General features: G+C 40.5%; 5 protein-coding genes and 2 long non-coding RNA genes across 9 annotated transcripts; 3 read left to right on the top strand and 4 right to left on the bottom strand.

Moving 5' to 3' along the window:
• Positions 1–2,258: 2,258 nt before the first annotated feature.
• LOC124301684 (farnesol dehydrogenase-like) lies at positions 2,259–6,626 on the bottom strand. Of its 2 annotated transcripts, none has more exons than XM_046757052.1 (5): positions 6,496–6,626; positions 4,937–5,216; positions 4,722–4,845; positions 4,452–4,587; positions 2,259–4,240 (listed from the first exon to the last, which is right to left on the bottom strand). In XM_046757052.1, the coding sequence occupies exons 1-5, from the start codon at positions 6,514–6,516 to the stop codon at positions 4,028–4,030; spliced, it is 774 nt and encodes a 257-aa protein (XP_046613008.1). In that variant the 5' UTR covers positions 6,517–6,626; the 3' UTR covers positions 2,259–4,027. The 2 variants fall into 2 exon arrangements, with proteins under 2 accessions (XP_046613008.1, XP_046613006.1); XM_046757050.1 differs by lacking the exon at positions 6,496–6,626 and adding an exon at positions 5,406–5,778.
• Positions 5,986–10,360, top strand: LOC124301688 (uncharacterized). The gene is made up of 3 exons (XR_006907538.1): positions 5,986–6,452; positions 6,529–7,060; positions 8,535–10,360. It is a non-coding gene; the product is annotated as an uncharacterized LOC124301688 (long non-coding RNA).
• On the bottom strand, positions 7,514–10,752 carry LOC124301685 (farnesol dehydrogenase-like). The gene is made up of 6 exons (XM_046757053.1): positions 10,614–10,752; positions 9,786–10,088; positions 9,084–9,210; positions 8,832–8,964; positions 8,567–8,716; positions 7,514–8,178 (listed from the first exon to the last, which is right to left on the bottom strand). The coding sequence occupies exons 2-6, from the start codon at positions 10,084–10,086 to the stop codon at positions 8,137–8,139; spliced, it is 753 nt and encodes a 250-aa protein (XP_046613009.1). The 5' UTR covers positions 10,087–10,088; positions 10,614–10,752; the 3' UTR covers positions 7,514–8,136.
• Positions 10,753–12,676: 1,924 nt separating this feature from the next.
• LOC124301686 (farnesol dehydrogenase-like) lies at positions 12,677–16,043 on the bottom strand. Its single transcript, XM_046757054.1, has 5 exons — positions 15,266–16,043; positions 14,826–14,952; positions 14,621–14,747; positions 14,349–14,501; positions 12,677–12,945 (listed from the first exon to the last, which is right to left on the bottom strand). Exons 1-5 carry the CDS (start codon positions 15,564–15,566, stop codon positions 12,904–12,906), a joined length of 750 nt encoding a protein of 249 aa, XP_046613010.1. The 5' UTR covers positions 15,567–16,043; the 3' UTR covers positions 12,677–12,903.
• A 548-nt stretch (positions 16,044–16,591) lies between these two features.
• Positions 16,592–19,017, bottom strand: LOC124301687 (farnesol dehydrogenase-like). Of its 2 annotated transcripts, none has more exons than XM_046757055.1 (5): positions 18,076–19,017; positions 17,698–17,910; positions 17,358–17,608; positions 17,053–17,199; positions 16,592–16,893 (listed from the first exon to the last, which is right to left on the bottom strand). In XM_046757055.1, the coding sequence occupies exons 1-5, from the start codon at positions 18,161–18,163 to the stop codon at positions 16,852–16,854; spliced, it is 741 nt and encodes a 246-aa protein (XP_046613011.1). In that variant the 5' UTR covers positions 18,164–19,017; the 3' UTR covers positions 16,592–16,851. The 2 variants fall into 2 exon arrangements, with proteins under 2 accessions (XP_046613011.1, XP_046613012.1); XM_046757056.1 differs by having other exon boundaries at positions 17,983–18,108.
• A 1,037-nt stretch (positions 19,018–20,054) lies between these two features.
• On the top strand, positions 20,055–20,649 carry LOC124301689 (uncharacterized). Its single transcript, XR_006907539.1, has 2 exons — positions 20,055–20,407; positions 20,513–20,649. It is a non-coding gene; the product is annotated as an uncharacterized LOC124301689 (long non-coding RNA).
• Positions 20,650–23,809: 3,160 nt separating this feature from the next.
• Positions 23,810–25,125, top strand: LOC124300532 (farnesol dehydrogenase-like). The gene is made up of 3 exons (XM_046754742.1): positions 23,810–24,013; positions 24,253–24,693; positions 24,808–25,125. Exons 1-3 carry the CDS (start codon positions 23,882–23,884, stop codon positions 24,979–24,981), a joined length of 747 nt encoding a protein of 248 aa, XP_046610698.1. The 5' UTR covers positions 23,810–23,881; the 3' UTR covers positions 24,982–25,125.

The raw sequence follows: 25,125 nt of genomic DNA, 5'->3' as shown, positions 1-25,125 counted from the left end.
TTATAAATGTTCAATATCCGTGGGTTTTCGATACAACTTTTTCAAACCAAAGACACTGGAGAGTGAAAAATGTCAACTGGAATCGAAATCATGCAAAGGTGAAATGAAACAGCGAAGACTGTCTTGGAACGATATTTTTTTGGAATCATGGCTACGCGCCGGACATGCAGAAGAAAAAGTAGTAGACTTCGAAAACTGTAAATCGAACGTTATGTGACGCGTTATTAATTCAACTGTACACATATAACATCTGTAGGCAAATACGTCAGAGTATCAAAAATCGTGGCTCGAGCAAATCGTTACATAGATTCGGGAAAAGGTAAAGGAGCAAAGTAAGTAAGAGGAGCGTTGTACCGAAAAAATGTAGTGTATTCATGAACCATGGTTATAATTTCCTATTTCGCAATGAATGGGCGACTAAAAAACATTGACAAAATAATAAGATGTCATTTTACATTTCACCCATTGCCGCCGCGGCCTGTCATTATCCACGTTTTGTAATTGAAATCGTGGCATTATAGCCCAACCATTAAAGTGATGCAATTTAATTGCAGGCGGTGCTGCTGCATAGAATTAGTCAGGTATAGGTATGAAAGCACCTATTTTTCATATCATAGGTCTCTCTCTACGCACGTATATTGCATGCATTATGCGGGATTGAAAAACGCTTTGCATGAACGAAGTTGCAAAATCGAGAAGCGTTCGTACGTTTACAAGATATAATTTCAATGCGTTTGAATTCCATAGCTTTTTCTTCATTCACATACTTAGTTGGGATACGGTGAATTTGTTTGTGAGTCAAGTTTGTGATTTAGATTTCATTGATTTTTGCAAAAATTTAAAACGCGACTAAATTTATTTTTTCCAGGCTAATTAGCTGCTTAATTATTCCTGCTTCGGTATCTTGTATCAATGATAGTGCTACGTGTTTGATTAGCTTTAAAAACTTGTCAAGTTTTTCAAAAACGTCTTACTCTTGACGCGTAGAAGTTATTTGCTAATAACTGTTGCGAGTGTTGGAGATTAATATTCAAATACTATTTAAACCAAGTACGGTGTGAATTGGGTTTGGAATGGCAGAGAAATGGTATTGGATATGCGGCTTCGTTTTACCTTACAATAGTTTAGAATTAAAAGGTAAAGCCAACGAAGTTGACGTAAAGTAATGACTTATAATTATAGGCGATGTCGAAAACCGCAAAAATACATGGCAGTAAACGTCTTACTACATGAGAGTTGATAAAAAATAATCACAGATATATTCAAACGTACGCTTACGATGTGTAACCGAATTAAAATCGCAAAATAATAAATTGGAGGCGCAATTATTCATTCGACTTTCTCTCAAGAATACTCTATCATCCAAAATTCATGCTGAAATACACGTGAGCGGATAATTAAAAAATAACCGAAGCTAATTCCAAAATTATGACGGTAATTGAAGTAAAGAAATTTACTATGTTTCAGTTGCAAGGTATCGATAATAAAATAGCGTGCGAAGAGATACAGGAATAAGTTTAGCGTATGGCCTGAATTCAATTCATTGGCCAATAACAAGGTTATTGGTTTTTTAAAACAGATTTTGTACAGCGATAATGTTTAGGTGAAAAGATTACTTACCTGTTAATGGAAAATGAAATTACTGAGAAAGTCAATATTGTTAACGATTATTTTATAAGCATTAAAAACAAGATGTTAAAAAATCATCAATTGTAAACAATCAAATGAAATAAGCAATTGTTACTGAAACTATCTGATTTGCTTTGAAGATAGTGAAATTCACAAACTTTGCATGATTTCTAATCGAATTTTAATATTTTCAAAAAACAATTTATCCAATGCGTTTCGCTGGAGAAAAAACCCCTTAAATCAATAACAATTTGTTTCGGTATTTTGTATAAAGTTCCGAAATTTGAAAATATTTCGACATAACTATCAGAAAAAAAACATTGATCGAAATTTTGTCGCTAACAATTGACATTCTGACATGAATTATAGAACATCATAAACAATATACATGCATTCACAGTCATTGAAATTAATACATTTTGTCTCTACGGTATAAAATCGACGCAAAAAATGGTCGAAATGTCCCACCACCAATGATTGCGAAACATGCCAACAACTGTAGACAATAATCATTTAGATGGTATTAAGCAATAACGTCTTACCCAACAAAAATGAAAATTCCGAGACTTTTACGTTCACATTTTTACATTGATTTTTGTCTTCCACAACAATAAACTTAACTAGCACCGAAACTTTTATTTTTTATTTACCGTTGTTTTCTATAGTGAAGGAGTACAAAATGACAAATACCAAAAAATATCCTGACGAATTATAAAAACAGTTGATTTGTTTTTACGTAAAAAACGTTGTTTTACGGAACTTTTTAATTTAAGGAGTGGTTGGATAAATTTGTCTAACTTATGCTGATATTAACTTATAATTGTGTCAATAAAAACTATGAAACTTGAATTTCGTTGGTGTTATTCAAAGTATTTGTTGGATGTAAACGCGAGAGTTATACATATGTATAGTTGATACGTCGTTATTACGAAATACGGTATTCAAGTTACACTTGGCGTGAGTATCGATGTGGGGAGAAAAGCGAATAAAATATACTCGAGTCTCATTCTCTGTATGCATTCGTAATTCCTCGTTTTTTTTTTTAAATGTCGGTTCAAGACGTTATTCCCTAATACCATCCATTTGTAAAAGGTAAGAATGTGTAAGTCAATACTTGTGGTGGTGACAATTCGGTTGTTATAAGTGCGAAGTGCGTGCTGTCCTTCGTGATCCGAGTTCCGACATCCAGAACAGGTGAAGACTACACGATGAAGAAAGCCGGGCGATCGCCAAACACTAGATACGGTTATTCGAAATATTTCGTGAGTTGTGCGTGTATGTATAAATTTACATTCGTACTGAAGAGTGATCGTGTTGTTGACCTTTGGATATCGGTACAACAAAATTATGCCGGGAACTAAAATAGTGAAATTATCCGGGGCCAAACACTCCGCATTTCCAACCCGACATGAACACGGTCACATGTGACTCGATCGGCCTTTGTTTATACCCGCCACTCCGTGAACGTTGCCATCCATGGATCTCGAATTCCACACGCGTGACGCCCCGTCGCGGTGAAAACGTGTACTACTCACCCTGCCTTGTTTGCGCGCGATATGACACGAAATTTGAATTGCGAAAATTATGCAAACTTTGACTGGAGATTTGCGATGGTCACTAACGCTTGTGAGAGTTGATAAATAAATTGAATCAGGGTGCACAATTTTTATGTATTATTTAGACAGTGTGAAAAAGCTGGGAAATTCCAATTTTAGACAATTACTGATTCGATTTGTATACCGTTCCGGTTGAACGAGTCGATAAGTGTAGGAAATTAGAATTCGATTGACAACGAGCAGAATTACTTTCCTAACTTATTGTTCAAACTACTAAATAACATGCAATTTCCAGATATTTCTGGTTTCTTGTTTTTTAATGCAGTTGATATTTGGACTGCCCTCGTATAAAAATTGATGAAAACAAGAAATGTAATATTACAGAATTTGAATCCAACATTTGATCAGCTGAATTTATTATTTCAAGCCGTTGCATTAGTACTATAATATTGAGTGTTTCTGCATTTGAAAGTGAGAAACGTCTCGAGGACGATGCTGACTTTCATTATTCATTGCTACGCAAACTTTTAAATATTCCTTTTTAGAAAATGTAACGCATTTATTTAGCCGCGTATAGTTGAAGACTTTTATCGAGATTCATGCCTAGCACATAGTTGAGATCGATAATCTAATCTTATTCTTAATACCGTATATATTTTCATTCTCATTAATATTCTCGCTGAGATTATGTCAGCTGTTATCACAAAGGTGTACGAATAAATAAGAAAACTCATTACGATTCGTTCCATTCCCCCTGGGATGAAAATGAGATAAAATCAGATTCTTGTATCGGCGTACCAACAATTTGAAGAAGTACGTAATCATCCTCGTCGACGCCATGTTTACAAAACTGCCCCCAACGGCTCTATAATCAACTCGCGTATCTCCACGTGCGGGGGTGTTTCCAAAACGTAGAGCACTGCGTCGGCAATGTCTTTCGACTGAAGAGTTACTTTGTGTTGAGAAAGCTCCGCCATATCCTCCTCAGTCAATTTTTCAGACAAATTTCCAAGCCCCGCTGCCATTTCCGTCTGCACGGTGCCCGGACTCAGGTTCTGAAATGTATTATATGTACGTAAATTGGATACTTCTGGACGTGTTTTCGAGATCCGGCGTGGTAAATCGTCAGAGCATAAGATACTCGAAAGCCTCGATCCGCAAGATCGAATTTCGGGTGAGAGAAAAAGAAACGTATAGAAGAAGAAAAAAAAGTCCAAGTTCACTGGATGCCTGGGGGCTATTTTTTATGCATGCAAATCAACTCACCGTGACTTTGATCCTCCTCTTATTGCGGGCACACTCCGCCCTCAGACTGTCCGAAATAGCTCGAAGAGCGTGTTTGCTTGCGGGATAGACGTGCAGGAAGGATGGAACCAAGTTCGGAATCCGATGACCTGCAACGCTGCGAAGGAAATCGGGAATCAGAGGATATTTCGATTCTAAAACGTCCCTCTTACCTTTTCGCGATCCAATTTCATACCCAGGATACAGGAGAAAAAGGAGTAACAAATTATAACAAAAACTAAAGCAACGAACCTGCAAATATTTATCACATGACAATGCTCACGATCTTCCATCAGCTGCATGGATTCCCTCGTGCAGATGCAAACCGCCAAAACGTTAATGTCCAGGATATGCTTCCAGTCCTCGGTGTGCCCGTCTGAAACCATTTTCCGATTGATATACTACATTTACTTTTGACACGAACTCGCGAGAAACTCGGAACCGCGTGAAATTTCTGCAACACTAACTTGTCAGGGTGGATAATTTAAAGACGCCTGCATTATTTACGAGCACATCAACTCCTCCCCATTGAGCTTTGATCCAACGAAAGGCCGCAAGGATGTCTTCCTCCTTGGTGAGGTCACATTCACAGGCGTGTAACTTTCCCGGTTCTTCTTTCAATTCCGTGGCAAGTTCTTGAACGCGATTTTTCCGTCTGGCAAGACCGACAACCGTGAATCCTTTTTTGACCAGACCTTTTACGACTTCTGCACCGATTCCAGCCGAGGCGCCAGTCACGACGGCGACCTGAACAAAAGATCCCAATTTCATTGTCGATTTTCGGATATATCAGATCGCAGGCTCTGGCCGTAAATTACGCGGCATCGTAATTGCCTGGTGATTTACCCCAAAATACAGCTGACGCTTACGGTGCGTTTCGAGGTGCGTGCAGCCGTCTTTATAACCGGCTGGGCAAACTCCTGAGTGAATATTTACCTGCAAGTTTTCGATGAGCCAGGATTTCACCTGAGGCGAGTTTCGCAAACTCAACCCTCCCCCGATATACACGTATAATCTACTCAGTGATTTCGTGCGTATGTTCAGGAATATAATTTCCCAGGAGCATCGTGTACCTGGTACGTATGAATACATCAGCAAAGTATGTATACATATATCTACACAAATTTCCCTGCCGAAAAATATTCTAAGGGGAAACGGAGCGAGTGGCATTTTTATGCCACACGTTCGACGCGAAGTGCGTACCTCGTAAACAACGTCGTTTGAACCGTCTTGTTCGCAGAGTAAAGACCGAATTCTAAGTAGCCATATGTTAAAGTGTAAAGTCTGCGTGCAGGTACGGATAGAACGATTCCGCAGACTCTTTGATGAGGCAGAAATTACCTTCGTTCGTAAAATATACTCACGCTGTCTCGTCGTTTTCACAGCAATGGAACTAACGAGTGTTAAGTGCGATCCGTTGCCGATTTCTACGACTTATCACACGTGTTCAAGTACCGGCACGATCAGAAGTTAAAAAATTATTTTCTCGGGGGCCCCAAACCTCTATTCGTCCCTGGGCTCGAGCGTCACAAGTGCCAAGCTAAGGAACCAGCTGTAATAAACACGACTCAAGTTGATACGCCAGCGATGCTCTCCGAGCGAGAGATAAGAGGCAAGAAACGGAATTACACAAGAGCGTTGCGCCGCGAGTTTTACGCAAATGCGCACGTCGAATTATTCTCTGGCAAATAAAACTTGTAATTAGAAATCCTAACGTCAGTCAACGCCGTCATAGTATTTGCATGAAAAGTTTAAGCCTGAATCTAACAACGACGGTTTGTGCAGTGTAACTACGTTGTGTGACTACGATGTACAGTTTCAAGGCGACAAATTCGGATTGAATACAACGGCAGTGTATAACGGTATAATCATCGTGCTTTCGGTCTTATAATTAGCTTGGAGATGCTGCCTACGCTGGGTGAATATTTAGCAAGTTTGCGAAACCTCTAAGCCACATCTAAGGAGGCCTGCGTCGGGGCTCTGGTAAGTTATATGGGAACCAACGGGTCCAGTGACGGCTGCTTACCTTATCTGCCCATCGTTCCATGTCCCTGCACAGAGTAGGTATCCGATTGGCGAGAACGCTGTCGACGTCTACGTATGAATACCGGAGTGACGAATCCTGCGGACCTCGAATTGAACCCAATTCCACTAAAAGCCAAAGCCAAACTGACCACCGGGCTCAATTCACAAAGGAAATAAATATTCAGATAAGGTCGTCTACTCGGCAGAATCCCGAAGGTCCCACAGAGGATACGCCGGGCGACTATCGACGGACGTCGTCCGTTCAGAGAGAGAATATACTGTACACTGTCATGTTTTTATCTTAGCGACAGACTCTCGAGCAGTCTCAGCTCGCTATTCCGTAACCGGATCACACAAAGCCCCCTGTATACGACGCGCTAAAGATCCAAACAATTTGGCTGACACAGGCTGAATACGTAACGTACAGCTTACACATTTTCCAGAGATTGACACACGACTTTTAATCCAGGTGTATTCGCACTTTCAGCTTCCAAATGCCGACTGCGGACGGAACGATCCGTGCCAAATTGAAAAGCGATCCAAACGATGATCGAACGCTCAACTTGGTGAGTGTAATTTTATATAAACAGGTTTTCACGACCGTCTCCTTGATCCTGGCATAGTTTCAAGGCTAAGATTCAACGTCACTTATCTAATAGATTTATTCTACGTGATAAACTTGAGTAAATTGTGCAGCTCCGATACGGTTGTTTAACGGATTTTGTTACAACGTAATTACTTATCGCTAATTGATGAAGATCGCACGCAATTAATGACCTGATAATCGCACGACCTGTGAATCGAAATGTCGATGTTTGGAAAATTTACAAAGTGATGCGTTATAACATGCAGGCAAGGGTATAACGATCAGGCTTTTATCAGGTCATTCACAGGAAATGATTAGGCAAAATCTTACATTAGCAATTCAAATCTCTGTACTGACGACAATAAATGGTATCCCCAGCACATGGTGTCTTTAAAAGTATTTCTAGCTTTACAGTCGAGCTCGTGGCTACGAATAAGATTAAGTCATTTTATTTGCAAAATGTATCTAAACTTAACAAAAACACATACCTAGTACCTTCATTAGCTTTCAGGAAAGATTTGACAATCGCTGTATCGGTATGGAAAACTAATTATCACAACTATGCGTACATCACATATCTTCGTCAAAGTGAACCAAATTAGTCTCTTATCGTCGACGAGAATGAAATATAACGTAGTTAAATTCACATTATAACACGCGGTTTTAACTACGTGATTCCTTTCACCTAAGAGTAATAACTTCGTAATGTATGTATAATCATCCGTGATGGAAAGATACAGTTAAATCTGCGACATTTAATTTCCCGCGGTGAACCAGCTAATGCTTGCTTGCTCGATGGTTACGATGGTTACACTTGGAAACCGGCAGGGAGAAGGTAAACCAACGTAATGTCCGAGTCTTCGTTATACTCGCCAATCTTCGATCATTTTCTCCCGTTACGGCAGGAAATATCAGAGGTTTCACTGTTCTATGTACGGTTAGATAGGCGTCTTGTCTCGTCTTGTCTTCCCTCGACGGAAATGGCGAACAAAAATACCGAAGCGTTTTCGGCAGCGCAATTCCACCAAGAAATTTTCCTTCTCTGCCAAATCGTACTCAAAGTTGTTCTCCGACTGGTCGAATGGTCAGTTCTGTTATCTGAAATAAATCCCATATGCATTCGTGCATTTCAAGGCACTTCAAAAGTTCACAAGTACTTGTAGAAAAAATTTCTGAATAGCTAATGAACAGGGAATGAACAGAAACGTCACGATTCGTGGAGAACTTCGGAATTCATTTGCTGTATTCACAAGGTCAGCGGCAATCGTTTAAAGTCGTTTGCTGTCGTTGATCGTCGATGCGAGATTCGATCACAGTCAATTCTATAATTCCTGCACTTTAGCCAAGAGAAGTTATACAGGCACCGTTTCCACAATGCCAAAGGCTCAAGGCTGTTCGGAGTAGTTCGAAGCTACTCAGACACAGAGACTAACTGGTGTTTTTCATTTTTTCAGGAAGCATCGCTACCACGAAAACAAAAATTTACTTGAACGTTTGGCGGTGTGCTGAGTATGTAAAGAACCGCATCTGAGATGTCCTTGGCCTGCAATGTCGGAGCATCGGGACTTCCTGTGTTTTCCACGCAATATTCTGCAGCCTCCATGATCTCGGTCTTCACCAGTCCAGGACTAAGACTCTGAAAAGCATCTCAGCTCTGATTAGAACGCTTAAAAATACAAGAGTGATACGCGGTACTGTGAAAGAGATAACATGTCCGGACATTCCGCTTTTCACTCGGCTTTTCTACTCACCGTCACTTTGATGTTCGTTTTAGCGGAAATTAGCTCCCGGCGAACAACCTCCGTCATGGCGGTCAATGCGTACTTGCTACTTGGATAAAGGCTCAGATGATTCGGTAGATTCGGAATAGCATGTCCGGTTACGCTGGAGTCGGAATTGTTTGCAAATGTAAGATAATTTCGTGAAACTGGGAGAGGAATTTTACGTATACTGATCTGGCTTCGCGGGCATCTGATAATGATAATAGCGAAGCGTCCGTTTACCTGTTGATGTTTATTATATGACCATCGACTCGGCGAGCTCGCATATTCGCGACTGCCTCTCGTGTGCATATGGCCACTGCCAAGACATTGACATCCAGTACACGCCGAAAGCCTTCCGTGTCCCCGCCTAAACGAGAAGACCTTGAAAATATATTCACGCCAATCGAGGAAATTTGGTATTCCTATAACATGCAGCAAGTATATGCGAATGCCTATGAGACCATTCGAAAATCGTTAGTGAAAAAAAGAGCCAGAAATCTTGTCTCAATTTAGGAGAGACATCGCGTCCTTCATCTTATTGTTGATTTAAATTCGACGCGATGATTTTTGCAGCCATTTTATAAAAATTATATCGAAACCGAGGCGTTGGGTGATGGATATTAGGGTGTATCGAAGAACCACGTTTTTCAAATTTCGACACGGTCTAGTGTTTCACTACCCTACAGCTATCTATTGAAAACAAAAATATACCAGTATTGACTTTTCTTGTTCTCCTTACTATATTCCAGAATATTCGACTGTGTTAAAGAAATTTCCAAATTTAACAATGTTTTCCTTGAAACCGATTTATTTTTCTGTCAAGACCGAAATTTTCCACGCCAGTCCGTGCCGAAATTAGAAAAACGTGGTTTTTCGATACACCCTAATAGATATACTACAAATTCATTCTTGTTGCATGGAGAATCGAATAGTTTTCTTTACTGATAATATGGGCGAAGTGGGCGACACCCGCATTGTTCACGAGGACGTCAATTGCTCCGAGATGATCCCTGATCCATCTGAAGGCATCCAAGATTTCTTGCTCGTTCGAAACGTCGCATTGGACCGGATACAGCTTCCCTTTCGCGATACTCAAGGCCTCGGCCGTGTCCTGGAGGCGATTTTTTCTCCTCGCTAAGCCTACGACGATCATTCCTTCCCGAGCCAAAGCTTCGGCGATGGAAGCCCCGATCCCTGAAGAAGCTCCCGTAACAACGGCCACTCGACCCGCCCAACGCTCCATGACTTAAATTTTTACGGATTGAAATCTTCGTTCAACTTATCCGAATCTCCTGATGATCAAGTTTTTATAAAGTTTTTATGAATCTATCGCAGTAATGTATTCAGACGTGTTGTATAACTTGGACAAAGACAGAACCGTTTCCGTATTTGATCGACGGATGATATCATGCACGGGCTCGAACGCTGTGTAATTATCGGTGAAAAAATATTGCGCAGTCACGGCAAACAAAATGATGTGTAATACATGTAGAGGTACATCAGGTATTCATCGCTGACAAAAATAAAATTAATGGGAAAAAAGGACTACATATAATAAGAACGTGATCACGAACTGAGAACCAGTGGCCACGGAATCGTTTACGAAATTGCGTTTCTAAGCTAAAATTCATTACCACCGAACGTATCCTTGCAAAACTGACCACAATTGGTGCTCGCCAAATACCGCGGTTTTCAAAAACTCGAGAATCGAGTAAAACAGATTTATTGCAATTAAACCAAACTTGTAGAATCGAAAGTCACCTGACTTACCTCTCAATGTGAATTAAAGTATCGAACGAAGTGGGTAACTTTATTAATTTCACTCCTGAATTACGGCCCAATTATTTCTCCTTGTAGCGATAACTAACAAAACCAAAAACCACTCACATACAAGTTACGCAGACATGAAATAGACCTATAATCGCAGCAGAGACGCTGACCGACTCGTTCGCGTACAGCAACTGAGAATGAAACGATGCTTTAACTAAGCAAAGACTATCCTTGACATCATCATCGTAATATAGTAGACATCCCTGAACCGTGTACCCATTAATTTCTTTAGGAGGGGATTGCACTGGGACTGACGGCGTCGAACAAAAAGAGAGATATGTAGACGGTAGACATGGTATTATGGGATGTTGAATAATACCAGAGGCACTTCGAGCCTCGTATATTTTTATTCCAGTTTTTTCGCATTTTTTCTGTTCAATTTGTCTTTACTTTTCGTGATTGATTTTGGCGATTGCGCAAAGAGAGATGAAAGAAATAGTTTTTACGACTTCCTATTCGTGCGTTGGGATACTTTGTTACGAAGTTCTTGAAACCATAATGCTGTAAATTTTTCTATGCGCTTAGATAAGTTTTTTACCAATTGGATAGAAAAAAATTAAATTGGTAATTACGACCGTTTGCCGCTCTCTCTTTTTTCTTATAATTTTTGGTAAGAAAGGCTGGGTTTTCGACCTTATGTCATTACACGCTTGGTATGTTATTAGTTACACTTATATCATACTAGATTACTTTTCTCCACTTATACGATTCGAAAGCAACGGAGTTCTTCAATTGCCGGTGCAGTAATCGAATTATCAAGAACTAATTTATCCACTAGGTGGAATCGGCGTACGCTTAATCTCAGATTTTAAAATTAGACATTAGAAATGTCACAAGCTGATAGGAATTAGTGAAGTAACAGAGATTGCAAATCCGTTACTAAGGTTATAAAAATTTCACGGAATTACGAAAGATAACAATAACGACCAACCCTTTGGAAATTATACGGACACAGAAATTTCAAGTACCCCTAAATGTGTAAAAGCAGTATTAATTTTCAAACTTTTGATTATGAGTTCTAAAATTGACCGAAGGCTTCATTACGTATAACCGTATTAAATTTCTGTAGTGATTTATGATTGTGCATGATTTCTGACATTCGTAAGACACGTAATTGCCGATATTTATCTTAAAGGAAAGCAAATTTAGAGCAGACTTTACTCCGAGCTAATAATAGAAATTAGTGTAAGCATGCAAAATGGATTGAAAGTGTCAGAGAAATGCGGCACTTCGTTACCCTGTCAGACTTTACTGTTACAATCCTGAGTGGTTTGCAGGGCCGAAACATATTGTACTCGTTATTTTGTGCTGTCTTCGTGAATTCGTTATGAAACGTAATGACGCAAAACGACGTACAGCGTTGAATTGACGTGATTATATGTACATATATTTCGACGCGTTTTTTCGTAGGCATTCAATACGCATATATATATAATTTCAAGACCGCACGCAACTACGTGAAACCTGCACGTAGTTTCGGAATTTAGCCAAATTCGTTGTTGAAATAGTGGGAACCTTGAGATATCTCAAGAATTTATAATTCGCTTTAATATCAATCGAAGTTCCTCGCGAGCTGCTTATCAATGCCTGGCCTCAATTTTCCACTACGACACTTATTTTATTCATTCAAAGGCATGAACTTTGTGTCCGTGAAGCTTCAGTGACTGACTTAAAGCCGAGGCCTTCATGATTAACACATTTTAAAATCATTTACCATAAATTGTGAGAAAAATTTAACTTCACAATTCATCAGTATAATGGACAATCGATTCCGGAATCTCGTGTTTACTTTTACGTCGTTGAGCAAACTACGGCCTCGTCGAGTAATTGAAAATTTTCTTCCCATCATCGTTAAAATCACACTCTACGTATAGTTATGATACACATCTAGGCATGAGTACAGATTTAAATTTTGTGAGTTTCGGTGAGACGCCTCACGATCAGACCAAGCCGTGCAGTGTCTGAACACTTTTCATGTTCTCGTTAAATATAGGGTGAAAATATAACGTTTCGTTTCTTTTATTTGCGGTGCGTAACAAACGAGTGCACTGTAAATACTAGGTGTAGTTATCGCAATTGAGGATTGGCAGATTGATGATCCTTTCCATAAAATTATACTCAACCAGGGTGTTCCACACACGATATCACGTGTCTAATCAAGCAATCGAATTACGGTTTCGGTGTGCCAGAATGCCCCAGAGTGCCGGCATTGTTGGGTACATTTCATGCCTCAGAGAGTTTCCCCAAGGGGTCGGAGTGTGAATTCCGTGATCTGTAACAATTAACAAATATCCTTACGACAAGCCGGCAACAAGAACCGACACGGGATCGAGTAATTAATGCAGACGTAACGTGGTCGAACAAGAATCGCACTGTTTCACATCACCCCGACCGGTTCCTTACCTCTGTCGTCAAGTTTCGTTTAGAATACAAAAATGCGAAAGACCAAAAAGTCGAGTGAACGAAATCCCGAAAGTCAAAAACACGATTTGGCGTAATAATTTCTTGAATGAATTGAACGTACGGTGAGAAAGACGTAGCGTTTAATAATTTATTAAAAATATGCTGCCCATTCCTTTGCGTTCTTTTTTTCTTTCATCAGACGAACGATTGTCTGATACAATTAGATGATCTTGATAAAACTACCATCGAGTTGACGAATTTCACAAATTCCGAATTCTCAGGAGATTCGGTATTTCGTCCTGTCAGGATTCTGGTCCTCCTGCATTTTGCGGATCGAGATTTTGCTCCTTCTGAATTTTGATTTTCGACAAATAATTATTTTTTTGTTATTTGGCTGTTCGAAGTATCAGCCGCTCTCAATTTTTTATTTCGGAACTTTCATTTTTCTATATTTTCATATTCTATGCTTTCTTCATTCAAAATGCCGACTGTTCTGAAAATACTTTTTCGGATAAAAGAGCGTTCGATTAAATGAACTTTCCGGAAAACAGTTATTTTACTGGGTGACTTATCGAAAATTCCAATTTCGATACATTGATTATTCGTTATTTTCAAATTCGTATCTCGAAAATTTCGGCCTTTCGACAAGAAGACTTTTTAGTTTTCCGGGATTTTGACCCCCGCTCCAACTTTCATACACACCGCCTTACAGATAGTTGTAGAAAATTACAAAGCCATTCTGTTCCGAGACGTTTCCTTGAAAATCTACATAATCTGCAGTGACCACGCCTATGCATACGGCATGAGAGTGTAGAATTTATACGTGCGTACTACAAGATCTCGAGATTTTTATTCTGGAACTTATGATGAAATTACGGAAGTCTAGTCCACGGAGATATAGAATTTACATCAAGCGGGCGTCTCCGAGAAGCTTCGGAAAGTAGTGAAACGATATTATCTACAACAGCTAGCATTCGACATAATTCTCCGTTGATATTTGGATGCAAATAGATTTTAGAGATTCCTGCAGAGTTACTGGCGTTACAAACGGTGAGCCCGATTCGATGTCCATAATGGATAAATATATTTATATATTTCACAGTAAGTGTTTTCCGCCATCTTCAAGGAAAAAAGCTTACCATCTCTACGATACAAGAAAATATTCCCGTTTCACAGCAACGTATCAGTGAGATGAAAACCGGCCCAGTCACGCTAAGCTCAGAAATAGTACGCGAATTTACATTCGTAGACGTATTTGATTCAGTTTCTTACGTGAACGTTGGGTGGAGTTGACAGAATGTAAATTGCGGCATCTGCGACATCCGAGGGCTCCAGTCGTGGAACGTCCTTTTTCGATACCGGAACGTTTGCTTCGGCAGCTGCTGCGTCCAGGATTTCCGAATTTACGGCACCCGGGCTGATGCTCTATAGAAATAATGGAAACTGCACGACGGACGCATTTCTCGAATTCCATGAATAAGCATCTGACAGTAGTTAGATCGAATGGAAAACCTTCGAAGAATTCACTGTTCGATTATACTCACCGTAATTTTAATTCCACTTTTAATACCAATCAACTCTCGACGGACCGTCTCTGTCATGGCAGTGACTGCGAACTTGCTGGGCGCGTACAAGCCTCGATTGATGCCGACGACTTGATGACCGAAGATACTGAGAAAGCAAAGGTGAAAGTAGGAATCCGTGGAGATGAACTGTTATTTCATCCTGCCCTGTTGGCCATGTGAATACCTGTTAATATTGATGATGTGCCCATCGACTTGACGGTCACGCATCGATCTGACTGCCTCCTTGGTGAACAGAGCTACGGCCAGGACGTTCGTCTGAAGGACCTTCAGGAAACCTTCGGTGTCGCCATCTGATCGACGGTTGATAAATGACAATTAGGTATGGCTCGTGCGATGTCAGTCAACGGACTTCTCAAACGTAACACTTGAAATAGCATTGGCATTAGCCAGTTACCGGTTATCTAACAGGCCGATTCTTCTAATCGCGGCTACACAGGTATATCGGAAATGGTCCGACCACTCGACCGAAAGATAATTACCGAAACTTACACTCGACTCGATTTCTCGACAATTCGATCGCATCGTTAATTGGGATTTCTTTGACATTGACGTTGTCCTCAATGAGAACCACCTCGTATCCATGGGTTAGTAAATTTCACTTACCAGTGATGTTTGAGAGATGGGTGACTCCAGCGTTGTTTATCAGAATATCAACACCGCCCGCTGTCTCCTTTGCAAACTTGAAGGCAGCCTCGATCTCTTCCAACTTAGTTACGTCGCACTGTTTGGGGTAGAGCTTTCCTCGAGCAAGCCTGAGTCTCTCTCTGAGGGAAAATAGCCGGACGATCTTGACGTCCAGGGCGAGTACGTTGACCCCGCCCTTGACCAATGCCTCGGCGATGGCTGCACCGATTCCATCGGCGGCGCCGGTTACCATCGCCAGTTTACCTACCCAACGTTCCATGACCGTGCTGTAGAAATTTTGCTTACAGACTCACGAGGGTAACTGTCCGAAGAAACTCGAGTGACTTGGGCATATCCAACTTGGAAACCACAATACGGTCATATCTTTACCACCTATCAATGCGATAGCAATCTTCGAAATAAACCTCGGAGATGGGGGTTACATAAAAGTCGGCGCCCACTTAGGTCTCAAGTTGTTTCATATCGTGGTCTGGTGACACACCTTTCAGAGTGACTTGTGAGGAGCAGTTATGTACTGCAATCGGTGCTAAAATTTCACTTTCTTATTGTGCTGATGCTTTGTTTTTTTTGTTTGGGGGGGGGGGACATACTCAGACGGTTATAAATCGGTAATAGAAAAGGAGCGAATGTTCAACACGTGTCCAGTCATCATCGTCTACCATCATTTTTTAAACGTTGAAGGGATCAAATAATATTTCGAGGATGTTCGCATACGATGGTCTGAAATATGGGATCCAAAGATGAAAAATGTTGCAACTAATGATAAACGAACGAATTCAAGATTACCGCTGTAGTACATACCGCCTGCCACTTGCGATAAGTTACAATTTATGAGTGCAATTTATCGATAATATCGATTACTCAACAAGTAGATTGACGGGAAGAAATATAGCAGAGCACAGTGTATATTTAAGCCGACGGCAAACTTCATTTTTCACCTACTCAACTTTTAGACATTTTGCCGTTCTGCGAGGCCTTGGTTCGATTGTACTTGATTTGAGTCGATAAGGCTTCCGTGATTCATTTTTTCACTTTGAAAATTTTAACCCTACGTGTATCTTCTCGTTCATTGGCGTGGTTATAGAAATATATATCGCAAGCTTGTGACTTACCTTATCCAAATTGATTATTCTCTTACATCTCGTCGTCGAACGAGTTAATACAGTGGCTTATTGTGCCGATAGGAATATCAGGGCGTGGATATTGAAGGTCAAAATATTATTGCAGTGCAGCAGCAGCGAGTGAAATAGACGTTTCATACTTCGGGGGCGTGTGACAATCGACTTATAATATGCCTGCATGGTTTATTGATAGGAACTTCAAAGAATCATAAAACTTTTCCAAAGCGAAATACCACAACCGCAATTATTATCAGCCTACAATTAAATTGTTTGGTTAAGAAATCGATTTATATTACATCTGCGTTAGTTAAACAATGCTTGCTACGACCACAATAAATCACTTTTGCTATCTGACCACGTTCGGTATTAGATTCAAAGAATCAAACTTGAAAACTCCCTGTGATTGCATCAGACTGCATTAGTTTACCAAGATTCGCCAAACGGACGGAGCGAAATATCTTGCACCTAAAAGATAAACGCAGAAATTGACAATGTATTTATTGTAAAAAATAAAATCGTTTCGAGAAATCCTGATCTTGTTCAAACTTCTGACACATCATACCTTCCATTACTTGATTAAAAATGGAAACACATTATTTTTCGATGCACGATTAAGTACCTCACCTGTACGTGAGGCGGTGTCGATAATACGTAGACAATTGCCGCCGCTACGTCATCGGGTCGAAGAGCAGGCATGGCTGCCAAAGCTTCTTCAGAAAAAGCTGAGTAACCGGACAGTAACCCCGTCGCTACCAAACCAGGACTGACGCACTAGAATGCCGAAGAAATAAAACTGTATGTAATAATGCCGTAGGTGAATTGCCCTCTCGGCAACTGCAAATATTAAAATGTATAATTAATTATCCGAAACGTTGTCTCTGACTACGTAGACGTTACATCTGTTAAAAAGATCGTCAACGCCGCCTTACCGTGACCCGAATCTTCGTGGCTCTTAATTCGTGGCGCAGAGTTTCCGCCATGGCGGTAAGGGCGCGCTTAGACCCTGGATAAACGCCGAATCCAGGTACCGCAGGGACACGTTCCCCGGCGAGGCTGTTTACATGGACAACAAGTCCCTCGACGTCACCCTCGCGCATTAACCGCACAGCTTCTCTGGTACAGAGACAGAGGCCAAAGACGTTAACGTCGAATACGGCCCGCCATTCCTCCAGGGAACCCTCTGCGCGTGAGAGAAGGATCGTTAACGCCCGTTATTGCTACTGGTCAAATTGTTCGAAATTCAAAATGCGGAAGGGCGCTTCTACTCACCAGTCAGCGTCGTTTCCTTCGCGATCCCGGCATTGTTCACCAGGACATCGACGGTTCCAAGTTCCTCCCGGATCCAGGCAAACGCTGCGAGGACGCTTTCCTCTTTGGAGACGTCGCATTCCACGGAGTGAAGTTTACCCGGGAATTCGATTAGCGCATCCGCAAGCCTTTCGACCTTTTCCTTCCTCCTCGCGAGCCCGACGACTACCATTCCTGGGCAAAAAAAATAAAATGCGAAAATGATGTTCCGAAGAAGCAGATTGGCCGTCGTTTGAGCCAACTAACGCTGTCTTTTTCGGATTTACATTCAGGGTGTTGTTATTATGTTCCGCGATCATACGCAGCATTTTTATTCTTCTCTTAGGATAAATCGCTTACCTTGACGGACCAGCTCCTGGACAACGGAAGCCCCGATGCCGGAACTCGCCCCCGTTACGACCGCCACTTTGGAAACCCATCGCTCCATTCTGACGAACTTCTGGACCAGAAGTGACTCGTGAGCGAGGCTCAAAGTAATAGGATCGCACTTGCGGGGTTTGAAATCGATCCATTGAAGATCGTTTGAAAAATATATCAACTGGTTTGACCGGCTACTCGATATTCTGCGGTTCCATCGGCATAACTGTCATGCAGATGTATTCTCCGAACACGTCCGGCTCTCCTCGAGTTGCACTGCATAAATCGCATAGGGCATGAAAATGTATGATTCAATTTGCAAGACATGTCTCACTTGGTACACAACTGTATACGTAGCCTGAATCGTAAATGCATCGCCGATGCAAAAAATTATGTGGAATTCTGCAAGTTCACATTACCGAACATATATACAACAACCGTTAGAGCAAGCATGAAAAAAACTTTTCGAAAGTTAATTCCTACAACGCCAACTAACGACTGGTCTTGTTGAAAAAGTCTCAAGTGCACCTGTTAGGTCTCTCTGCCAGTCTTTACTCACCCGCACCACATCTTGGCATACCTACGCAAATGACTATTCACACAGAGCTAGTTTACGCGATTGTGTCCGTGCTCTAGAAAGGGCGAAAATAATTGCGTAACTACCGGCTAAGTTTTCCAATAATTTCTAGTTTGCACTTGTAATTCAGGGTAATTTCTTTACGAGAAAACGAAGTTACTTTGCGGCTTTATCACTTGACTGCAGCTTTCTCCGGTGCCTGCGTGGATACTATTGCCGCAGATACGACGAGACGCGATGAACAAGTATATGTACTACTGCAAGTTTTGGCTAGAGTGCGTCGGTGTCTTCGATCGTCATGGAAAATGGTGTTACGTCTTAATGGCCATGTCGCTACTTGTCAATGTATCTGCTATTGTTGCTGGATTCGCCGAGCTCATCCACGTGACAGACGATTTGCAACTGACCGCCGAACTCATGAGTTCCTGGCTGCTCACCTTCAATGCTTTAGCGAGACTTCTCTGCTTGATTATCAATCGAAAGAAAATGAACTACCTGAGAACCGTCATTGAAACGGGCAAGGTGAGCGAAGGACAGAGATCCGAAGCCGATGATCCAATTCTAGAATATTACGACCAAGTAGGACTACGATTCTGCAGAGTTTACGGATCCGTAATACTTTTAGTGGGCGTGGTTATGTTGGTGCAGCCTGTGCCGGGTGATCATTGATCTACTTTACCCTTGACTTTTCGAAATTACGATGTAAGATTTGAAAATTTTCCCTCCCCAGGCATCTTACTCGGATACGAACGAAAGCTGCCTTTTCCGACCCGTTATCCATTCAGCGTAAACACAACTATTGGCTACAGCGTCGCCTACGTTCACCCAGTCATAAGCGGCTGCAGCGTCGTTGTCCACGTCTTGGCCTTTGACACGTGGTTCATATTCCTAAACCATCACGCCTGCAGTAATTTTCACCTACTCCAAACTTGGCTGGAAGAAATTAGCGAGGTTGATCCTCGCCGTGAGCACGAAAAGATTTCCAGGTGCATTCAACTTCATCAGATTGTCAATAAATTTGCCGCGGATATCGAGGACGTCTTCAACGGATCTATCATTCAGCTGTTCCTTGTAACTACCGTCAATACCTGAATCAGCGGCTATGCGTTAGCCAAAGTGCGTGAGACATGAAATTGATATCTATGTACGTGTAGCTGCGGTGAAAAAAAATCAATGGTCAACAAAGTAACACACTCGTAAGCGTATTATATGTATATGCGTATATGTATATACGACGTTTCCAGATATCTGACTCTTTCAGAGCCGTAACGAGGTGCGATTGATGGTAAAACATTTCTCTTCAATTTTCGGACTAATCTTGCAAGCCTTGATACTCAATTGGTGTGGGCAGTTTATCGAAGATAAGGCTGGTATATGTGTTAACGAAATAATAAAGGAATCTTTTATACTTACAATCAATGCGAAATAAACAAGAAATTCCAAGCTGTTGCAGATATCCTGATTCGGCATCGAAACATTTCAATTGAGATTTTTATATTTTCTGTAACTTCTGATCGAAGAATTCAACTAAAATTTTTTTCTCACATTCGTACTTAATTTAGGCTCGACGTGTTTCAGAGCATCGGGGTAAGCCTTGCTATTTCAAGGTCCAAGTTATACGAACTAAATGATCGTCATCAAAGAGATCTGAGCTTAATTATGCTCATACGAGCTCAGAAACCGACTTCGCTGTCAGCTGGAAAATTCTACAGCTTATCTTTACCAACTTTCACGAATGTAAGATTTCGGAGCATGTATTCCGCTTATTGGATCGACATGCCAAACTTATATCAAGCTTGAAAAGAGAGACAGAAAAAAAAAAAAAAAATTTTACGATTGCAGATCGTACACGCGTCCATGTCGTATATGACCGTGCTGATGAGCATTCAAAAATGATGAAATGGCTGTAAAGGAATCAGCTATACACACCTGTAGTGAAAAAACAATGTGAATACCAATAAAAAAAAGAAACAAATTAATCGCAGGAATTCACTCGACTGTTCAGCTACAATTATTTATACATTTTGGAAGATACCCGTATCTTCCATCATCCTTGTCTCATTGATACACAATTGTAGCGAAACAGCAAAATCGATTGCTAAACTGGGCGTAGTTTGAAAATTGATTTCCTAATTCAAAATCTTCGCAATATTCAAATATAGCTACTATAGTTCATTCAATTGAAATATCAACAAATTTTATTCTTGCAATTCAAGGCGATAGCCTATTTAACGGATGAACGTTTCATTAACCAACGAAAGTGGACAGTAAACGTCCAGTACATAATTACGCAAGCGGTAAATCAGAAGAAATATGCATATAATCGTGATCTGCACATGATTTTCAGCTGAAGCTGCCCAGTCGAAGGTCGATTCATGGATTATGCAACCGCGATACGGCTTGGGCACTAAAATTAACTTACTTAGTTGCAATTTCGATTATCGTAATCAGTTTAATAAGTGATACATATTACGCCAATCTTATACAGACTTGACCAGAACGGGTCGAATGGAATCAGAAAAATCATTTTAGGCGGCCCGGGCTGAGGGTCCCAAAAGTTGAAGACATCTTGCAAGCATTCGGCCATAAACTCGAATTTATCGCACAGACTGTGATTCTATCGTGGAATCGCTTCACACCGAAGCGGAATGCCTCGTACAGATTTATCTTCACACATCTCATCGTGTCTAAAAAAAATGTCTCTTTCTCAACTTTCAAATATGTTTCATCACCCTAATATTCGTTTTCGCGTATTTTTATGCATACGCAAAAGGATGAACAAGAAAAGCTTGATAATTTCAATTTTATTCACCGTGTTTAAAACCGGTACACCGATACACTGCACGCCCGTAGATTAGCGCCAATAAACTTCTGTAGGTCGAGACGATCGAGACCTTCGAATCAGTGTGTAATCATATTTGTGAGCTTTATTATTAAAAAAAAAACATCATAACGCCCGACCAATCTTTGTACAGTAGCAGCTGGTATCCGCGATTACGCGACGTCCGACAGTTGAGCAAATCTAGATAGACGTGCATGTTCGAAAACATGTTTTTCACTGGATTACTGCGAGAAGGAAAACTACTCTGCATAGACTTGACACGCCATGACATGAGATGAAAATAACAAGGACAAGTAGAAATGACGATAAGATTCTTGCTCATAACACAATAATGTGTTTTCGTCGATTGTTGCGTAAGGTTAACGTCGTGACATGAAACTTTAGAATGGAAAATACATCATCGTATCAATATAGAGCCGATTAATCCACGCAGCTTTACCTTGGGCATTAATAATTCAGGAATCAATACTTGCCTGAGAGTTATTGAGAAATACAAAATCCCTTATTTCCTGTTATTAATTGCTGCTCGCGTTTATTCCATGCGACTTGGCGTGTTTTGAAAGACCTTAAAATCCATTTCCAGACTTATTTATTTAATGAATAATAGGCTAAACTAGTTCATCCCTTTAGAATGACGAGGTTCTTTACATTCAACATAATACCTTTACAAATTAAAACTTATTGTTCGTATGCAATTAGGTATCGATTACCAATGTTTTATGAATCTCTTATTCAACGGAATTATTAACAGAGTCCAGTGCAATAAAATATAGTTTTTCCTCGGGCAGTAGAGCATATTCTGGACAGAAGACGTTTTATTTCTTCCCGTCTAGGGTAAATCTACACTCGGAAAAAACTTTTGGTCGTTATGATCAAAATTTAGTCCTGGTAACGAAATTTCAGGATTAATATTCATTCGACCAAACGTTATTTTTACCAAACAAAATCGTTTAGTTGATATTATAGTGCGCAGAAATCGAAAGGTTTCAGTAATGTCGAAGAAAAGGTTCGGCACCACAATCCCATAGATTCTGTTGCGATTGCGAAGTCAGGTCATGTACACAGTGAAATCATTTTGTAAAGATTGAAAGATGATTCATTAATTGCTGTAATTGAAAAAATTATCGTATGATTCTGATTTATGCTACACGAATCAAGTGCCACGTCCAAAAACGACAAAGAAATATGCCACTGGCTGATTCAATGGTATTAGACCACAAATAATTTAGTTCTGCCGATTATACTACAGATTCCTGGAGCTCCTGCTAATAACTGCTCATCTTACTTCTCTTGCGAGAAAGGATTTTTAACGCGTTGCAAGGTTTTCAAAAGAATATTTTGTAGATTTTCGGTGCTAGATATTATTTGATAGCGGCAATCAATTAGTAGCTCCCATGACTTCGTAAATTTTACTGACATTCATCGAGCCAACAGATTTAGTGAACTATATGAAACGATTTAGTTGAATCTACCAGAGCGTGTTCAGTATTTTAATTGTACCATGAAAAAATTATTATTGCGTTGAATCGATTAAATTAAAATCGATATTTCATATTCAATTAAAATCCCTTTGCGATTTATTACGATTATTTCATTAATTTTGGTATTTTCAATGAAATATTGTGTACAAATTGATTTCTTTAACAAAAGCAAAAAGTTTTCTCTGATTGTAAGCGCGTACAGCAATCTTTGCACTGATTGCGTCATTTCCTGCAGTTCATAAAAATATTGGTGCTGTTCAGAGATTTTTCTACCTCGGAACAAAACATGTAGCAAACGAATTTACATTAATTTATATTTATACGAACACATCATAAGTCCGCATATAGGACATGATATCAATGATTGACAAACATTATACACTAAAAATTTAATAATTCAAAGTTTCTTTGAGCACAAAAGTTCATTTTACCTCCATTATCAAGTGATTTCAAATTATCGAAACGATTACGCTTTTGTGCCGAAAAAAGTTAAATAGTCTGTTTTAGCCAGACAGCATATATCCGGTTATCTTTGAAGGTCAGGCCTGATATTTCATTCCCTTGTTTTCAACATTGGAACTGCGGACGGGGTTGGCGGCTAATCTGCATGATTTAGCGAGCATCGAAGCTCTGCGAGAGAAACACTACCTATAGTAAATCGATAAGGATAACTTCGAGGAACATAAATTGTTGCTGTTTACAGAGTAAGTGAGAATTAATCTTGCATGGCTATTAATGTATACTGACCCGTAACCCTCTCAATCTTGGACCACGTTCGTTTATGTATAAAAGCCGGATTCATTCGAAGAAAAGCATCAACCTTTCGAGGTAACTTGCTGAGTTAAGTCTTACTACCGCAGTAAAAGCCGAAACCACTCTAAATCCAAAATGGATCGTTGGGTCGACAAAGTTGCTCTAGTCACCGGTGCTAGCTCTGGAATTGGCAGAGCCATCGTCGAGGAATTAGTCCGGAAGGGAATGAGAGTCGTCGCCATGGCTCGTCGCATTGACAAAATCAAGGTAAGTCATTTTGGTGATTTATTACAATTACTTTATTGCCGTTCTGACAAACAATAGAAAACAAAGATACATTCTCTAGAGATTTTCAAAGATGAACGGTCAAATTTTACACCTTTTAAAATAAATACATGTATCGGTGGAATTCTAATACGAAATTTTTCGCTTTGACTGGAAGCCCGAATCAAGAAATGCCAAATATCGAAACGGTTGCGTCCATAAAACTATTTCACATATCACAGGCGTATGCCGAGGAGTTGAAGCACCACCCAGGAAAGCTCCACCCTCTGCAGTGCGACCTGACCAAGAAGGATCAGGTGATGCATGCAATGCAGTGGATAGAGAAGAACATGGGAAATATCGACGTCTTGGTGAACAACGCCGGTGTTGACACTCACACCTCTTTCCTCAACGGGACAATGGAAGACTGGGAGAAGACATTTGACGTAAACATCCTGGGCTTGGTAGCAATCACCACCGAATTCCTGATGATGAAGAAGAAGCAAGGCTTGATGGACCGCGGTCACATCTTCAACATCAACGACTTCCGATGCTTCACCCGCCACAATACCATGGAGAACAGGATGTCCGCTCCATACATGGCCAGCAAATGGGCTATGCGTGGAATCACGGACATGCTTCGTACGGAACTCAAGGAACTCGAATCAAAGATCAAAGTTACCGTAAGTCCGAAAGAATTTCAGTCTACTGAACATCCTATCCGTATCATCCTTCCTTGTATACACGTAATATTACTCAAACTGAACTTAACACTGTTTATATCGTTTTTCAACCAGAACATTTGTCCGGGCATGGTCCACACCGAAATGACAATGAAGACCATAAAGGAACACGGTTGCGCTGCTCTGGAACCCTGTGACGTCGCCGACTCCATCATCGTCGCATTGTGTACTCGTGACACCGTCCTTATCCGAGACATGATCGTATGTCCCTCTCGTGATCTCTACTAGAGAGCCAAAAGGACGTCAACGTCGCAGATCACTGACCGCTCTTGGTACATACTCGTTCCAAATTTTCAACTATGTCGTTTGTTGTAATTGTATGTTTTCGTAAATGATGTTATAAAATAAAGTCTTTGGATCTGAGCATACAAA

This window comes from Neodiprion virginianus, chromosome 3 (genome assembly GCF_021901495.1).
Source record: "Neodiprion virginianus isolate iyNeoVirg1 chromosome 3, iyNeoVirg1.1, whole genome shotgun sequence".
NCBI classification, from domain to species: Eukaryota; Metazoa; Arthropoda; class Insecta; order Hymenoptera; family Diprionidae; genus Neodiprion; species Neodiprion virginianus.
This window is presented reverse-complemented; position numbering and strand designations above follow the sequence as displayed.

What these genes read in the sequence shown, in the direction of transcription:
- LOC124301686 (XM_046757054.1), bottom strand. Translation starts at nt 15,566, where the DNA reads ATGGAACGTTGGGTAGGTAAACTGGCGATGGTAACCGGCGCCGCCGAT. An exon ending in CACATCATCAATATTAACAG is followed by an intron (nt 14,748 to 14,825) that starts GTATTCACATGG and finishes TTGCTTTCTCAG; the next exon opens with TATCTTCGGTCATCAAGTCG. An exon ending in CAACTCCACCCAACGTTCAC is followed by an intron (nt 12,946 to 14,348) that starts GTAAGAAACTGA and finishes TAATTGTTACAG; the next exon opens with ATCACGGAATTCACACTCCG.
- LOC124301687 (XM_046757055.1), bottom strand. Translation starts at nt 18,163, where the DNA reads ATGGAGCGATGGGTTTCCAAAGTGGCGGTCGTAACGGGGGCGAGTTCC. An exon ending in CCAGGAGCTGGTCCGTCAAG is followed by an intron (nt 17,911 to 18,075) that starts GTAAGCGATTTA and finishes TTTTTTGCCCAG; the next exon opens with GAATGGTAGTCGTCGGGCTC. An exon ending in GAAGGAAACGACGCTGACTG is followed by an intron (nt 17,609 to 17,697) that starts GTGAGTAGAAGC and finishes TCTCACGCGCAG; the next exon opens with AGGGTTCCCTGGAGGAATGG.
- LOC124300532 (XM_046754742.1), top strand. Translation starts at nt 23,882, where the DNA reads ATGGATCGTTGGGTCGACAAAGTTGCTCTAGTCACCGGTGCTAGCTCT. An exon ending in GTCGCATTGACAAAATCAAG is followed by an intron (nt 24,014 to 24,252) that starts GTAAGTCATTTT and finishes CACATATCACAG; the next exon opens with GCGTATGCCGAGGAGTTGAA. An exon ending in AATCAAAGATCAAAGTTACC is followed by an intron (nt 24,694 to 24,807) that starts GTAAGTCCGAAA and finishes TTTTTCAACCAG; the next exon opens with AACATTTGTCCGGGCATGGT.
- LOC124301684 (XM_046757050.1), bottom strand. Translation starts at nt 5,639, where the DNA reads ATGCCACTCGCTCCGTTTCCCCTTAGAATATTTTTCGGCAGGGAAATT. An exon ending in GGCTCATCGAAAACTTGCAG is followed by an intron (nt 5,217 to 5,405) that starts GTAAATATTCAC and finishes TCTTTTGTTCAG; the next exon opens with GTCGCCGTCGTGACTGGCGC. An exon ending in TAAATTATCCACCCTGACAA is followed by an intron (nt 4,846 to 4,936) that starts GTTAGTGTTGCA and finishes AAATGGTTTCAG; the next exon opens with ACGGGCACACCGAGGACTGG.
- LOC124301685 (XM_046757053.1), bottom strand. Translation starts at nt 10,086, where the DNA reads ATGGAGCGTTGGGCGGGTCGAGTGGCCGTTGTTACGGGAGCTTCTTCA. An exon ending in CCACTTCGCCCATATTATCA is followed by an intron (nt 9,211 to 9,785) that starts GTAAAGAAAACT and finishes CTTCTCGTTTAG; the next exon opens with GCGGGGACACGGAAGGCTTT. An exon ending in GCACACCGCCAAACGTTCAA is followed by an intron (nt 8,179 to 8,566) that starts GTAAATTTTTGT and finishes GATTTATTTCAG; the next exon opens with ATAACAGAACTGACCATTCG.